Below are 16169 nucleotides of genomic sequence, written 5' to 3' on the forward strand. Positions count from 1 at the left end.
TGAGAAATTATATTTAATTATTTCTGAATTAAATTTATCTGTAGTAGCAGTTGTAGTAACACATGCCTACAGTATATGGTGCCACACTACCTTGACCTTGGTGTGCAGGTGATGATGGTGTAGGTTTCTGGCAGCGATCATGGCCAGCTGTCTCTGGATCCACTGTAACTCCATCTGAGACTGCCTCAGCAGCTCCTCCACATTAGTACCAGACGTGTGATCCCGCATTATCACCTGCAAAACCCACACAACCAACAATTACACACACTGAAGCCATACTGCAAACCTCCCACTTCCATCCAACCAACTGTACACAAAATGAAAACATGCAACTGAATGTAAAATAAATCAATTACACTCATTATTCATACTTTGGCATTTTTACAGGTGTCCAAAAACTTTTTTTTTCCTATATGTACTTGACAGTTTTGGGACTTTATTGAATAAAATGTATATGAAAACCATATTAAACTGAATTTCAATTATGTTTGTTACTTGAGTGTATACAGCTATTAGCTGGACAATTCACCTGTAGGTGGTTTACATGAGTAATTTTGCATTAAAGTATTTCTTACTTTAAATTGAGTATGTTGACTTTTGTATTTTAACTGATAATTTTCAGTGTTTTATTTCTGACCCTCTTTTATCTAGTTGGGCTCCTACCTTAAATAATATAATAAACAGATCACTTAAAAAAAGCTTTAATTTACCAATTACCATCATTTCAAGAACAACAAAACGGCAAGCGTTCATGTTACATTACATTGCATGATGTTTAATTATCACTAATGTTACTCATACTAAGCTGACTGGAAACAAATCAATTTCAATGTAGCAAACAAAATTCACAACTGCACCTAAAAAACCAGGCACCTACAGGGATGATTAGTATGTACATTTGTGCCCATGTGCATGTGTATGAGTGTGTTCAGAGAGAGGGAGGGAGGGAGGGGGAGGGAGGGAGAGAGAGAGAGAGAGAGAGAGAGAGATCCACTCAGTTACATAAGAGAGGATTACTGTATCACAGCAACACAATGACAGAGGGGAGCGTAGAAAAAACATCAGCTTTTATCAGTCCTCAAATCCCCATCTATGTTGACCTGCTTTGTACCTTTGTGCAAAACAAACACACACACACACGAATGCCTGTATTCACAGTAACTACAATGCAGACCACCAACACATGAAAGGTTAAGAAGGTTAATGCTGCTTGTACCTCAGGAGATTTGACTTATCTGACTTCATTGCTGCATCATAATAAATACTCAAAACAGCTGATTTCATTCATCTTTTCTCTTTCAGACTAATGCATTTGTTCTGAAATAAACAAAAACAGCAGAACAAGATCACATTTAAAAAAAAAAAAAATTACTAAATGAACTATTTTTGATCAGTAAAAACTAAAAAGTGAGCTGATATTTAGATACCATCAACAATAAATTGTTAATAATTATTGACAAAGAACGAGTCATTTGTTTTCATATTTGCTCTCTCTCTCTCTAATAAAAAAAACAAAACAGAATTAATCAGCTCTCTTCTACCGTCTCTCTTAGAGCCTCAGCCAAATGCTCAAACAGCTTCTCCGTGCTGACTCACCTTGGACAGCTTCTATTTCCTCGCAGGGGGGACTGTGGAGGAGGAGGACAGACACAACAACAACACCACACAAAGCTCAGGAGTCCTGTAGATTTATGCAGAAATATCCCGTCCTGCCAAGACCTCTGTGAACCTGCAGTGCTGCCAAAGCATCCCTCTCACAGATTTATCAAAGTGAGAGGAGAGAGCTGTGCCTACGTCATTATCCAGGCCTGAATGGGGTTTCTCATTTGCCATCTACCTATCAATTAATCTATCAATCCATTACTAAGATTATTTAAATGATATCACAGCTTTATTTTAAAGTATGTAATCTCCCTCTGAATAAAGACATTCAGTGGTTTTCTGTTGTGAACCCATGTCGTCAACTCATTTTGACTCTGAGCAAACAGCTCTTCATTGCTGTACTAATACCTAATTAAAATAAGACATCACTTTAGCTGGTGCAGGAACTAGTTGGGTTCAGTAAATGGGACCATTATCTGTAACAATTAAAAATAAAAAATCCTCCAACAATATCTTCTACAAAAGCAGCTGTGAATGGTTTTGCAGCCCTGCACCAAGTTCCACAAGTGTCTCAGGCTTTTAATGCATGCACTTTGTCTGCAATGGAAGACTTTCAGCAAGTGGAGAAAACTTTGTAAAACTGCAGTTTGCACTCATTCAAATGAGGCACAAAAAAAGTATATGATGTTGCAATGAATAAACTGCAATAATATTTCATGCACAATTCGGTAAAAATATATAGTCATAAGTACCACTTAGGAAGATTATTACCCATCTAAGTTAGGCTCTTCAGTTCCTCTCATCCCCTTCGCAGTGATCCTCTGTTTTGGCTTCTCGCCTTCTCGGTTTTGGCAGAGTGTGGTGCCATGTCTCCCTCACTGTAATCCTAAATAACAGCAAAAATGAAAAATAAGTAAATGCACTGTAAGTCTTACAAACAGCAGAGGTTCACTGCGGACTCTCTAGCTTCCATGGCTTGCTCCTCATACAGTGTCTGTCCGTCTGTGAGTACGTTGTTGGACAGCTTCCTCCTCATATGACTTGCTCTTTTCAAACAGTTATGATTCAGAATTTTTTCTCATGGCGTTTTTGTACGCAGAGCTGCCTGCTGTGTGACCATATGGCACAGTTAACAAGAGGATGAAACATGGAGATGGGAAAAGAGCATTTAAGGCAAACTCTCACCTGTTATAAGACGAAGGGAGTCTCTTGACGGTGTTAAGATTCTTCATGGCTCCTTGTAGCATATCCTTGTTACATTCTTTTAAGTTAGCATCTATTGTAGTTACATAAGAAATTGTTTAGTAACAAATGAAAACTTAAAGCGCCTACACACGTTAACGGTGGACCATCACAGGTGTTTTCACTTTGCCTAATTAGCGCTTCTGAGAACTGGGCATACACACGCTAGCTTCACTGACATCTCCAGACTTGTAATTTAGTTAACTGAGTTTTTTTTTTTTTTTTTCTCTTGGGGGGGGGGGGGGGGGGGGGGGGGGGGGTTATCATAATTATTAGCACTAAGGTTCAGTAACATGTCAATCCCAACATGCCAACCTTTGACCTGGGTATAATCAGCCTGAATGAGTGAAAACACTAGTGTGGCTGTGTGGGATCGTGGCTACTTCAGGTCAGAAGAACTCCACAACACACGCTTTATATAATATTGTCTTATAAATCCAGTATGGGCTCTTGAACCCCATCGACTCATGAGAAAATGAGGGTGTTTCAGAAGCATATCGAGTTCAAAAGAGGTTTTCAGCTAAAAATGGCAACCTGCTGCTACTGCAGCTGGAGCAGTTATACTGAACAGTAAATGTGCCACAAAACAATAAGCCAAAAGAGAAACTTTGTAAAGCTGCAGGGTTGATTAGTCTCTGGTGTGCTCATTATGGAGCAATTCTAAGTATTCATCTGTATGAAAATGAGCTTTGTAAAAAGTTTTTATTGATGTACAATAGTCAAGCATTCAGGACATCAACAGTCATGAAGAAAAACAGGTTAATACAACTCCAGATTAAACACATTTCTGGTGCTCTTCTTGCTGCTGCTGCTGCTGCTGCTGCTCTCAAAAAGGCGTTTATATAATTATTCTGAAGGGAAGTCTGTCCAAACTTCCTGTTCAGTCCAAACTGTGATAGATGAGCTGGTCCCAGACACTGACACTACACTATAAATGCAGTCCTTTCTTTTTACTTAATTTAATTCAGACAGAAGTGCTGCCCTAACACATCTCCCCCTCCTTTTAGTAACTGTGAGGCCGTTTCAAACTCCAGTGGGATGCTCTTGTTCTGAGTCTGCTTCAGGTCTCTCTCCATCAGCTGGGGATAAGAACAAGGGACATCATTCACATTATTCAGATTACTACGAGTATGAGTATACGATGAATATTAGCATTATTAGATGAGTTAACTTCCATTTAGTTTGCATGCACTCTAAGAAAGTATTGTGCAACCGTTAACTAAATAATTATACAAATTACACAAACAAATGCAGAAATCACTCAAGTTTGTTAGTGTCACATTACCTCATATGCTGTTATCTCCAGCACCTCACTTATATCATCCTCTTGTTCTGACAGGGGTTTGTTAATCAACATGGCAGTTTTGGCCACATCTGGATGGTAATGCTTCTGCAACGTCTGCAGAAAAAGGAGAAAAGCAGAATGTTAAGTTTATATCAATAAACTATGCCCCCATTAAACTAGACTACTTGTAAATGACATTTCTTCATCTTTGTTTTCCAATGAAAATAAGAAAAAACATGGCTAACAAGTCAACTGTAATGAGTGTCATGGATGATACATTTTGTGAATCCAAAACTCACATACACACCTTAATTTCCCACAAGCTGCTCTCTAAGGCACAGCACTGAACAGGGTCCTCTTCATCCATTAGATATGGGTCCTCCAGAGTCTCTGTCATTAAGAATACAAACAAACATCTACTTACTTCTTGGATTGTAGAGGAAGATTGTAGTGTACAAAACAATAAGACTTTTACAAACTCTCCTAAATACACATATATTGTTATAGACAGAAAAAATTACAAATGTTGAGAAATCCAAACCACAAAAGAGGCTGACTCTCACCGTCCTCTGTGCTGGGCTTGTGAATAAGGACTCTGCAGGACGGGTGGCGACGGATCAAGTTGTAGATGAAGGGCAGCACTATGAGGAGGGCTGCGGGTGGCGCTGTAAGAGCCAAACGAGCCAGGCGTTTGGCAAAGGCAGCCACTAGGTACACTGGTAAGTGACTGGAGGCAAGCACAAACAAACACATATAAGTTACCTAAGTAAAGATGCTTTTTGAGTTTTTAATGGTCATTATCTTGAATAGTTGGAAGCAATGGGAAATGTCGCAATCAATCAAGTCATCTACAATAAGTACTGACTACATCTGTATGCCTGTCCACAAGAGGACAGATGCAGACAGCTATAGCTAGATACACAGGGGTTAAAAAACTGTGAAGCATGAGTGATTTTACCTGGAGCTAAGGAAGAGGTTGGCTAAATGGAAAAAGCGTGCTCTGTACTTCACATGGAAAATAGAAGGCTCCAGCAGATTATACAACTTTTTGTAGAAATCAGGATAATCCCTGAAAAACACACAAACAAACACACAACGTACAATATTAACGTAATTCAAAAATATCTTGGTCTTTTGGTCAGATTTCTTTGACTTATTACTGAATGTGAAAATGGCAGAAGACTTATTTTGCATAATACTCACAGGTTGTGTTGATGTATGAGGACAAAAAGGCCATTGAGAGCCAGCAGGCTGATTGCCCCACCTATTCAACGAGAATGTGACAACACATCATTATATCATGATTACCATCACCCTATCCAAACATTACATCTCGGAGATAAGGTGTGAAAAGTGCCTTTAGGGTTATTTTAAAGCAGTCATTGTTAGCTCACATGGAGTCACGATTAAAGCACATGCACAACTTACCAACTTCATAGGCAGCAGTCAAGAAGTCAATCATCAGTGCAGGTTTACTCATGTGGGGCAAAATGGAGTCATGGAGGATCACCAACACTTTTTTATACATGCTGCTTGGCAACTACAACAGAGAAGTGAAAAATTCATGAGACAAAGCATAGTGTTGATTGCACAGTGTCATAGATGTGTACAGAGAATAAAAATGATGATTGTGCAGTCTAGATATTTACCTTATACTTGAGAAAGCCGAGCCACATCCTCTCAAAGACACGCTTGTGTTCCTGTAATGAGGTAGAATGTTTCAAATTTTATTCAGTGACATTTATGTCGCAAGCAGAAATGTGAAGGTCTGATTAAAAATATTTTACTTACAATCAGTTTAGCAGCTTTCCAGTCCTCATGCTTGGCTGAAAATAACAATTCCATTGCTTTAATAACTTATTAAAAAAAAAAATGAATGTACAATTAACTTTGCCTGAAAAGTATTAACACAAAGTGGAAACTGACACTGTAATTACTTATGGCATTATGGGAACTTCAAGGCAGTTCTTACCTTCCTGTTTGACCATAAAGTTAGTGAGCTCTGACTCCTGGCTCGGCATACTGATGTTGGACATAAGGGTGAACACATTGTTCTGGTATATTGGCACCACTGCCTATGAAGAAGAAAAGCCAACAGTATTCAGCACACAAAGTGATATTTACTCCATAAAAAAAACAGCATCTTTAATGTGATAACAACAAACGAGCACATCTATAGCAGATGAGCTATGAAGAGATCTCCTACCCCTTTGTTTTTGTCCATGACTTTGCCCACATTCTCACGGATGGAGCTCATGACATAATAGCGTACATCTTCCATCTCGAGGAATTCCTGGAACCTGGAAATCAGCAGGGAGTTGTCTGTAGTTTTGGACAGCAGACTGTATACCACTGCCTGACCATGAAATAAGACAGAAATATCAGAAGATGCGTGTGCCAACTTTCAAAAAGCATGTTAAAAACTGCCTTTGGCTAAAAGTGCAGGTAAATTATTGAAGTCACACAACAGAACTAATAAAAGTATCATTATCAGATATAATTTTTCGTATTGCACATAATCTGACCTGGATGAGTTCTCTCGGAAAGCTGTAGTGTTCACTCCAGTCCAAGTCCTCGAGAGGATGCTGCCCTTCTCCTGCAGCAAACTTCATCAGGCAGCACAGGGCGCTCTCCTGTGTTTGGACAGTTATTGACAAGAAAAACAGAAACCTTGATTTACAGCACTGCATAATGGTTAACCACTTTTTTTTTTTTAAAGACAACAAGTGAAGGGTAACAACTAAGTGTTGATTGGTAACAAGATTTGACTTTTGTGTCATGGCAATATAAAAATTTAAAGCCAATAATCTACTGCACACTAACTATTGGTCTTTGTGATACAGAATCTTTTGAAGGCTCTCAGGAATAATGATAAACCAGTTTAGTAACACCCACTGCATGTTGCATAAATGTGAAGTTGCAGAAGTATTTGTGTGTAATGCCAGTGTACTTAATCACGCCTGCAATTCATTTGTCCCATGCATAAACACACCTAGTCTGTATATTATGGAATAGTACAGGAAAAGGACAGTGCATACTTCAACTTCCCGCACATCCCGTCACTTAAACTTACATTAAAACTATTTCATGTGGGGAAGGATCTGTTATTCTGTGCAGCACTTCTGTTGTCCAAGTATTTTGGTGAAAGTTGTAACCATTTAGAAAACTAGTCGACTCACTTTGACACTGTGAACTTCATGGCTGAGGTGCTCAAGCAGCATCTCCACACAACTGTTGTAACGGTGTCTCATGAAGATGCGGTACTTCTCCTCAGCACTATATCCTCCTGGACCCGACAAAAGAACAGACAAACACAATGAGGATGTGATTTGCAGTTTCCTTTACCATTATGAAATGTCAATGTTCATGACAGGACTTAAATATCTTGTCATATACTCAGAGTTTCAGCTACAGGTTCATGTGATATCCCGAGAATCTCAAGGTACAGCAGTGCTGGTGGGGAAATACTCACATACATCTCATAAGTGGGTTAATTATAAAGAATAATCAGCTTGTGCTCACCACTCAACGCCTCATCCTCTCCGGGCAGTTTTCCCATAAACAGGTCTTTCCTCTCCAACATGGCGTAGAACAATTTGCTGCACGAACTGACAGCACCGATAACATCTTTCTCTTTTTCGGACTGCAAATAGACATGTAGAACAGAAACACATCTAGAGTAATGTTTTGGTAGCCTAAAGAAGCAAAACCTGTAACGTTAGCTAAGTAAACCAGCATGTGTCCAGTTGTGTTACTCAAATGTGTAGCTGTGTATATTTACCTGAAGGAACTCCAGTATGTCAAATACATCGTTTGCCTGTTTTCTGTTCTCAAGTATACTCTCGACTTTGCTGTTGAGGTCGATTTTAGCTGTTTTTACACCCTTTTCTGATGTTTTTGCCGAACTCACGTTGCGTTTTTTGGCCGGCGCCATGTTCGATTCAATGGTGCTGCATTCAAGTCACAGTTTAAGAATACGAAAAACCTCAACTACATTACTACAAATACCATAGAAGACACACATTCTAGAAAGGTTGCTTATGAATTTAAACTCAACATTTTAGTAGATTGTATAAATATTTTGTATACATCAAATGTATACTTTAGATGTTTTATTGTACCTCACAGTCACGGGAGTACGATAATTACAGCTGAAAGATGGAAACTCTAGTCCCGTACGTCCCGATGGACGTGAATGCGACATTGAACCAACCCTCACATTTGTTGTATCGCCACCTAGTGACTGGAGGTTGAAGTTTTAGCATGATTACCACTTCAGAATCCCTTTTGTTAGGGCACAGCTGTGTAGCATATTTTACCTACAGTCTTCGCTGATTCCATCAACACATTACTTTGACATCAAAGCATGAATTTAAGGTAACCGATAGCTGTATACTATAAAATCATGGACAGATTATGAGAAAATCGGCATCCACCCCTCAAACACAGAAGCAAGACTGAAATAGAAAAAGCAAAAATTGCATGACATTGGTTCATTTTTGTCTATGTGTGATTGTTTTTCATCTCTTGCAAATATAAACATTTTGTCTTTCTTTGTAGTTATCTTTGCAGTCAGTTTTGCATCTCTCCGGTTTTCTGTATGGTCAGTTTGTCTCTTTGTAGTTGTGTCGCTGAATTTATCTTGTGTCTCTTTATAGCCATATTGCGTCTCTCTGTAGTTGTTTTTTTGTCTCTTTATATCACTTGATTGCTTTTCCAACAATACATTTTTAACAAACACTACATACAGATGCTCTGGTCCAGGCCCTGGCCTCTGGCCATTAAGAAATTCTCATTCGTTAAGGTTTTAAATAATTTAACTGTTAGGAATCAGATTTAAAAGACAAAAATATCAACAAATAGATAGAAAAGACACCTATGTACGTGATAACGCACCTATTGATGTGATCATAAGAGTTTAGATAATATTGATACCGACTTGATCTGACAAGCTCAGACTGGCTCATGAGAATCCAAACCTATACTTAGTGGGCACCTTACAAGACAGACTTAAACTGGCAAATTGCCAAAACTACTGGTGCTGAGAGACAAGTCAGCAGTGGCAACTATTATATTTACTGATCAATAATGTCCATCCTATTGTTTAGATGTAAATGAATTGCAGAAGTGCTCATCAAACAAACAAAACAGGCATTCACAATGGTTTGACAATGACATGATCAATAAGAAACAATCATGAGAATAAAGAACAGAGAGGCTTCTTTTATCTTGTTGTTTGGGTTTAATAACATTTGTATAAGAGAAACAGAATTTAAACCCACTAAAAATAAGTCAATCTTGGAAGATATACTTTTAGACCTTATTTGGAAGCTAATTCCCAGCAACTGAAAGAGATTGTTTTGGCGAGTCTCTTCTTTCAGCAGGCAGTGTGACCTAATCCGAGTCGTTTCCTTCTTCTGCATTATCCTGGAGCAAAAAAAGAGGGCAATGATGAATTAGAATATGTAACAAAATACATTTTTAATGTTTTGAATTAATGTTGTTTCTCTGTTATGAATTCCATTACCTGTTTGTGGCCCTTATTGTCTTGTGTTTCAGTAGCGGTAGCTTCAAAATCATGGATATGAAGCGTGGACATCCAGTTGACCATGGAGCCCTCCTGACGCTCTGTCTCAACAATGGTGGGGTAGATGTGAGCCTCCTTAAAGGCCTTGATTGCCTCTTCCTCACGCTCCCATTCCAGGCGCTCATGCAGCCCATCCCCTCCAAAGCGTTTGCTGTACCGGTCAAAATGAACTTTTTCCAAGATCAGCCCCAACCCTGGAGCTTTGGGAACATCCACCTTCTCCTGTCCCCAGCTCCGCTCCATCACTTCTTCTTTCGCGTAGCCCTTTATCACCGCAATCACCAGGCCAATCATCTTGCGGATTTGGTGCAGCATAAAGCTCTGACCTCGCACAGTGATCACCGCAAACTCAGAATTGCTGCGGATAAAAGGCTCTCCACAGGACATCTCTGTGATGTAGCGGCGGGCACTAGGGTCATTTGCAGCCTTCTGGGAAGTGTAGTTATGGAAGTTATGGGTGCCTTTATAGAAAGCAAACAGACGGTTGACCCTCTGTAGTGTCTCTGGTTCCAAGCGAAAGGCTGCTATATTCCCTGTGTCATAGTCTTTCGGGGAAAAGGCCACTGTTGGAAGCATATATGAGTATGTGCGAGCATCACAGTTGTTTTTGGAATTGAAACCCTGGGTCACTCGTTTAAGACCTGTGGGAAGAAATATAAAAATGAATTTCTCAATGACAGATTCTCTCCTTTGTTTTGTTATTCAAAACATAATTCAGCAGATGGAAAGAGATAAGTGGAACCAATGTCTCACCGAGCACTCTGATCTGTGGTGGCAGATGCTCATTGATTTTTTCAATGAGGTCTTCAATCAGCCACACCTTTAGAGACACCACTTGGCCAGCAGCAGACACACCCTAAACAAGTTTGAATAAATAAACACATCACCATTTGTCATAATGACCAGTACTTATGATGTATGCAAACTCTTAGCATGGCTTATTAAAACATATAGAAGTTACCCCCCATTATATGAGACTTGTCACAAAAGAAATTGACAAGCAACCTCTAGGAAGCATAATTCAAACCTCAACTGAATGACTGTGTTCATTAGCAACTTGAGCAACAACATGGAAATCAAAGATGAAAAACTCTGAACCGGGTGAGTGGATATTTTATTTGTCTGCCCATTGTGAAATGAATTCCCACTGTACTACCTGTACAAAAGCCTTACCTTATCTGTTCTGGCACATCTTTGGAAAGACATCTTCTTCATTTCATCACCATGGTTTTCAGGAATGCAACCAGATTTAACAAGTGCAGCGACCAGATCATCTTCAATGGTCCTAAACTGAGAGGTTCCAGGATTTCTCTGCAACACAAAAACAGTCACATTTAGCATGGTGTAAGAAAATGAAGTGCTTGGAACTGAACTGAGAGAGACCAGCTACAGCATCCACCTGCATGCCATAGTATCCCTTTCCAGAGTATGCCATGAGGAGGACCACTTTCTTTTTAGGATATTTCTTTTCATCCTCAGCGTGTACCCCCTCTGCTTTTATTCTTTTTGCAGCCTGCACCCTCTCAGCAGAGTCTTCATTTTCCTCATTGGCTCTTTTCATCAGCTTGGCTGTGGGCTCATCTTTAGATCCTTCACTCATCGTGCAACAGAACCGATCAAGGATACCTGTGAAGATAACACCATAAATCCCGTTCTCATTACTACAGTTATGCCACGTAAGAGTATATGAGACTCATCTTGCATAAATTTAAACAAGAAACATGAGTAGTTTTAGAGAAGCATGAGAAGTCTAGCGAACTCAAGGGTAAAAAAAAAAATCCTGGCAAAACAGCACAGGAAGAGACTCATCCAAAGGTGTGTCTTACCGATTGTCTTCAACGTCAATGTGCGGATAACTAAGGCACTGAACAGTGATGGGGATTTTATCATGTTGTGTTAAGCCATCATCGGAAGATCCTTGTACTAAAAGATACAAACTGTCATATCAGCTGAACTGAAGCCAAGCTAACGCAGAGCAGCACACGATATTTTGGTAAAACTATCTTTAAGGAATCCGTGTGCGAAATATATGATCTGCCAAACACGTGAAGTCAGCCTTCTAAGCCAAATGTTACTATCTGTACAGATAAATACGTATGAATAAGGCTCAAACTGTAGATGTACAAACTAGTCTTTGGTAGGTACGGCAACACACTCACACATGGCCCGACCAACTTTAACCCCTCGTGTAAATATCGCGAGACCTGCCTTGTTCTGTTTTTTTTTTCTGCATACGTCATAGCAGGACTAAAAAAATTTGAACCATTTAAAAATGTAATGACCTTCGTTGACTGCAGTGTTGACTTTCATTTTACATTATTTACATGCGAAATTTTACATCCATTACACCAATTATGAAAAATTCAAACCTTTCAAAGTTTCTTTTTAATTTGATCTTTTATTAAATCTCGTAGGAAAGTGATGAATCTACTTTTGTAAGCGTTGTAAGTGTAGGTGTACCATTAAACTGGCAGAATCTAAAAAAGAAATATGGCAGATTCTCAGAGAACTTATCTCGTTAAAATTCAGTTTAGCATGTAATAATAATGGTTCCATGTGTTTGTATTCAAGAGAGGAATTAACATTAGGGAAAAGTGTTTAATTTCATCCAAATGCAGATTATAGAGAATTTAGGGGAAAATCCGCATGTAGTAATAATTTTGTCCACTTGAGTGCAGTAAAATCACACAAACAGAAGCGTCATCCTCTTGCTTTGGATATTATGTTTTTAAATGCAAATGACACCAAGTTGTAGGCCTATTTTAGGTTATGGTTTGCTGTCTTACCTAACTCTCGTAGGAAATGTTATATAGTTTTCCTAAAGAACAATTGATGTTTGATGATTTTCAATAGGCCAAAATAGTCTGTGCCAAGCATAAGATGAGCTTTAACTGGTTTTAATAATTTCCATATAGAGTAAAATTTACTGTGTTATTTTCTGAAACCCATCACCTTGTTTTATTGGCTGACTGCGTGTGTCTACTGACATAGACCCCTCAGTTTTGCTCAAATCATAGTTCCAGGCTTCACCTGAAAGTCTACAATTTAAGCAAGCAAACACTATGATAAATATCGGTTTTGTATAAACCATGATCAAAACATGATGTATAGCTTATGCTTTCCACCATCATTTTGAAACCATATAAAGAAGTCTTACTGTGTCAATTTACAGTAGCCACTTATCATAATGTGCTGTGACTCATGTAACTGTCATGCATGAGGATAAATGGTAACACTGAATTTGCAAAGAGGCTCAGCACTTACAGAGCAGATAGTTCTATATATCTTTCTCAAGGACACCACAACAAGGAGGAAGCCTGGTTGCCAAGAGGGCAAACCTTTAACCTTCTCATCCTGGGATGGCCCTAGAATGCACACTTGCACTTTTCATAGCACCTTATAAGGTGATCAGCTAGTTTTCAGCTGAAAACCCGATGCCAAACATAGGCTTGTTATGGGAAAAGGGCATGTGCCCCTTTTTTTAACAAATGGGAATCATACTGGATGATGGTGATTCTAAAGGAGAAACAGGGATTCCTCAAGACTATGAATAGTAATAAAGCTTTGGCGGATTAAACACACAAAAGTATTTTTAAGTTAGATTATCATCTCATTGCTTACAGCCTTCACTTCCTTGACAGCAGCAAACAGGGGCATTAGTGAGTGTTAAATCTCCAAAATCAAAAAGTAGACAGAATCTTTTTTTAAATTGGCACATGAAAATTGTAAATGTGTATTTCTCCATTCAGATGTCCTAAAATAAGCCATGAAAATAAGGTTCAAAAGATAAACAAGTCTCTTGACTTGGTGGATAAAAAAAATCAATTATTTTCTTTGACCAAGACAACCTTATGTAATATGTTAATGGGAGTATTTTCTGAACAAGCAGAAATGTTCATCCATCCCCTGGAGACAGACATAAACAAAGCCAGTACTGTTATCATCCTCGCTGTCCTCAGTTGTCTCGTCTTTAGTCTGATAGAAAGAAATGAGCAGCAACCATCTGAAAAAGGATTCTCCGGTCTACAAAGAGAGAGATCTGGCCTCAAATGTAGCCATTAAATAAGTTTTAAAAAACAGGCCTAAACCTACTACAAAGCTCACACTCACCTTTATTTCTACATTGTCTGTGTGAGCTGATTGCAGTCTGTGCTTTCAAGAAATCAGGCACGGCAGAACCTTGATCAGATTGAACTGAAACTCACCGCCTGTATACTGCCCCCACATATAACAAAAAAAAAAAAAAATTAAAAGCCATCCTCATTGTTAGCAATGAAATCCACAGCTGCGGAAGCTGATACCCTGCTGGCTGAGTTATATAAGCTGCTGAACAAAACAAACATCACACACTGTAGATGTCAAATGGAAGGGGAATGGAGTAACTTTATTAGAAAATTAGCAAATAACAGAATATGACTTATACTGAAGGGGAGAAAATATCACAATTTTTGAAGCAGTTGTTCACAGCTTTTAAAAATTATAAATTGTATTTACTGTATCAAGCAACAGTTCAATTCTACAGAATGATAATCAAAATTAGGCTGAACTAACAATGAATCAGAGTGGTATTGTCCGACTGCCTTCTACTATTTGAGACACTGTATTCAGTTTTTAGAACTGTGTGAAATGAGGCTGGACTGTGAAGTGTCTATTCAGCTTGAAACACTGCTTTCAAACTGGATCCATTTTGTCATTAACAATAATAGAATGTTCATCCAGTTGCAGCAGAAGCAGCCCTGACCCTCTATTTTGGTTGATGTAAGAATAGTTAACCCACAGAACCTACTGTAACTTAAGTACTTAAGCTTTTTTTCAATTTGTGTTACATCATATACAATGTAATATATATTTTTTTTTAGATTTTTATTATGTGCTTCCAAAAATGCATTTGCAGATCTTGAAATGCAACATCCAACATTTTTGTGACTAACATTTAAGGTTATGTTTATAAAGTTCAGTGTGGGAAGAACATGAAAATTGTCTGCATTCTTATGTCAACTATTTTTTTTATGTGGCGAAAGCATTTATTTTCACATACTTTTTGTTAATTAAGCATTACAAGTGATATTACTGTAGCAACTATGAAAAAACTAGTAATTGTCCTTTAAGACATGAGATTTGTTGAAGTAAGTAATTGTTTATTGCCGTTGCCATTAAAATTTTGTCATTCTTATCTCAAGCTACTGTGTGTCTGAGTAGTTGCAGAGGATTTTTTTTCCTTGTCAATGAACAGGAGTCTGCACACATTAATCACAGTGTCTGAAAATAACTTGAGTTTCAGATAGACAGCAGATACTGTAGGCTGCAAAACCTCTCACAAAGAAGCTATATCATTGTCTCTAAGGATTTAGATTTTACCTGAATTCTTTCTGTTTGCTATAGGATAAAGTATTTCTCTCTGCTCTCATTGTGTATGTATATGTGTATCTCTTTCTCAAAACTATAGTTACATTCTGGTGCAAAAAAGAAAGATATGTCAGTGCTCAATTAAACTCTACAGTATCAAGACAACTTTAAAGGACTAATTTAACAGATACAGTACATTCTTGATAAAAGGCCAGAGAGCAAATGATAAGGCTGACTGTGTTATTACACAAGCCAGGTTACTCTGTAAGTCTAACAGAGAATGGTCTTTTTCACAGACACCTCCAATAACACTGACAAAGATAATAAAGGTGATGTCTGCAGGGGTGGAAGCCTGTAGGTTGAAAGCATTTTCTGGGGGAAAGAAGGGATTTATTAACATAAATCTAAAATTGTATCCTCATTTACCTGTCACTCTCACTCAAAATAGAACAGGTTAAAGAATGTTTCACGTTGTGAATAAAGTAGAAAGGAATATGGGCAACAGAACAGAACAGTGGCCAAACCATTCATTTGTGATGAATTGGGGTAAAATGTAATAATTTAAGCCTTTAAGCCTAAAACTGCCCACACCCCATCAACATAGGAACTATACACACAGTCACATCAATTATTCATATGCCTTGTTTTTTTTTGGTTTGTCTTGTTTCACTTTCAAAAAAGTAGATTTTTACAAGATAGTTTCAAAGTAGAGGGCTATCTTATAAGACAGACTGGTTTGTCACACAGTATCACTATGTTAGTGATCACTATGTTAGTGATACTGTGTTCATTGAAAAGAGCAGAGCAGAAATATTTTTGATGAAGAAGAAACTATACTTTTTAATTTTATTTCTGGTAAGATATATTGACAGATGAGTTTACAGTCATTCTACATCACCATCATTTCTTACTTTACACTTTTGTAGATGCACAAAACTGGATAGAATACTTTGCTTTAGTTAGTATTTGGAAATTGTGTTGAAAATATAAAAATATAAACGTAATGTGGCATATAAATGTATGAAACAACTCACACCACGAACACACTATCATTGTGGAGAGAGAAAGAGAGAGAGTAGGATTTCCGGTATGTCCAACCAATGAGCT

At 38.2% G+C, this 16169-nt stretch overlaps 3 protein-coding genes across 14 annotated transcripts in view; all 3 read right to left on the minus strand.

The window, feature by feature from the left end:
• Positions 1–3030, minus strand: part of LOC130186294 (RIMS-binding protein 2-like) — a 65372-nt gene extending 62342 nt beyond the window's left edge. For 7 of the 12 annotated variants that reach the window (XM_056403285.1, XM_056403287.1, XM_056403280.1 and 4 more), the window contains exon 1: positions 91–2646. In XM_056403285.1, coding sequence (XP_056259260.1) covers positions 91–228 — 138 coding nt within the window. In that variant the 5' untranslated portion in view covers positions 229–2646. Of the gene's footprint in view, positions 1–90; positions 2647–2787 lie in introns of those variants that run through there. The other 5 variants (XM_056403278.1, XM_056403276.1, XM_056403275.1 and 2 more) reach the window with 5 other exon arrangements.
• A 497-nt stretch (positions 3031–3527) lies between these two features.
• Positions 3528–8074, minus strand: noc4l (nucleolar complex associated 4 homolog). The gene is made up of 15 exons (XM_056403648.1): positions 7911–8074; positions 7652–7772; positions 7309–7415; positions 6655–6762; positions 6336–6485; positions 6102–6204; positions 5921–5955; positions 5779–5829; positions 5558–5669; positions 5333–5393; positions 5088–5198; positions 4693–4856; positions 4437–4519; positions 4130–4243; positions 3528–3923 (listed from the first exon to the last, which is right to left on the minus strand). Exons 1-15 carry the CDS (start codon positions 8061–8063, stop codon positions 3804–3806), a joined length of 1593 nt encoding a protein of 530 aa, XP_056259623.1. The 5' UTR covers positions 8064–8074; the 3' UTR covers positions 3528–3803.
• A 1274-nt stretch (positions 8075–9348) lies between these two features.
• Positions 9349–11901, minus strand: pus1 (pseudouridine synthase 1). The gene is made up of 6 exons (XM_056403605.1): positions 11543–11901; positions 11116–11342; positions 10890–11027; positions 10470–10572; positions 9657–10357; positions 9349–9556 (listed from the first exon to the last, which is right to left on the minus strand). Exons 1-6 carry the CDS (start codon positions 11604–11606, stop codon positions 9524–9526), a joined length of 1266 nt encoding a protein of 421 aa, XP_056259580.1. The 5' UTR covers positions 11607–11901; the 3' UTR covers positions 9349–9523.
• Positions 11902–16169: the final 4268 nt, after the last annotated feature.

Source organism: Seriola aureovittata, chromosome 18, assembly GCF_021018895.1.
Source record: "Seriola aureovittata isolate HTS-2021-v1 ecotype China chromosome 18, ASM2101889v1, whole genome shotgun sequence".
In the NCBI taxonomy this organism is placed as follows: domain Eukaryota; kingdom Metazoa; phylum Chordata; class Actinopteri; order Carangiformes; family Carangidae; genus Seriola; species Seriola aureovittata.

Bases quoted from the DNA above. Each gene is read 5' to 3' on its own strand.
- noc4l (XM_056403648.1), bottom strand. From the start codon at position 8,063: ATGGCGCCGGCCAAAAAACGCAACGTGAGTTCGGCAAAAACATCAGAA. The intron at 5,956-6,101 runs GTAAGAACTGCC...TGTTATTTTCAG, and splicing joins CTTTATGGTCAAACAGGAAG to CCAAGCATGAGGACTGGAAA. The intron at 5,830-5,920 runs GTAAGTAAAATA...ACCTCATTACAG, and splicing joins GGAAAGCTGCTAAACTGATT to GAACACAAGCGTGTCTTTGA.
- pus1 (XM_056403605.1), bottom strand. From the start codon at position 11,606: ATGATAAAATCCCCATCACTGTTCAGTGCCTTAGTTATCCGCACATTG. The intron at 11,343-11,542 runs GTAAGACACACC...TTATCTTCACAG, and splicing joins ATTGACGTTGAAGACAATCG to GTATCCTTGATCGGTTCTGT. The intron at 9,557-9,656 runs GTAATGGAATTC...TTTTTGCTCCAG, and splicing joins ACAATAAGGGCCACAAACAG to GATAATGCAGAAGAAGGAAA.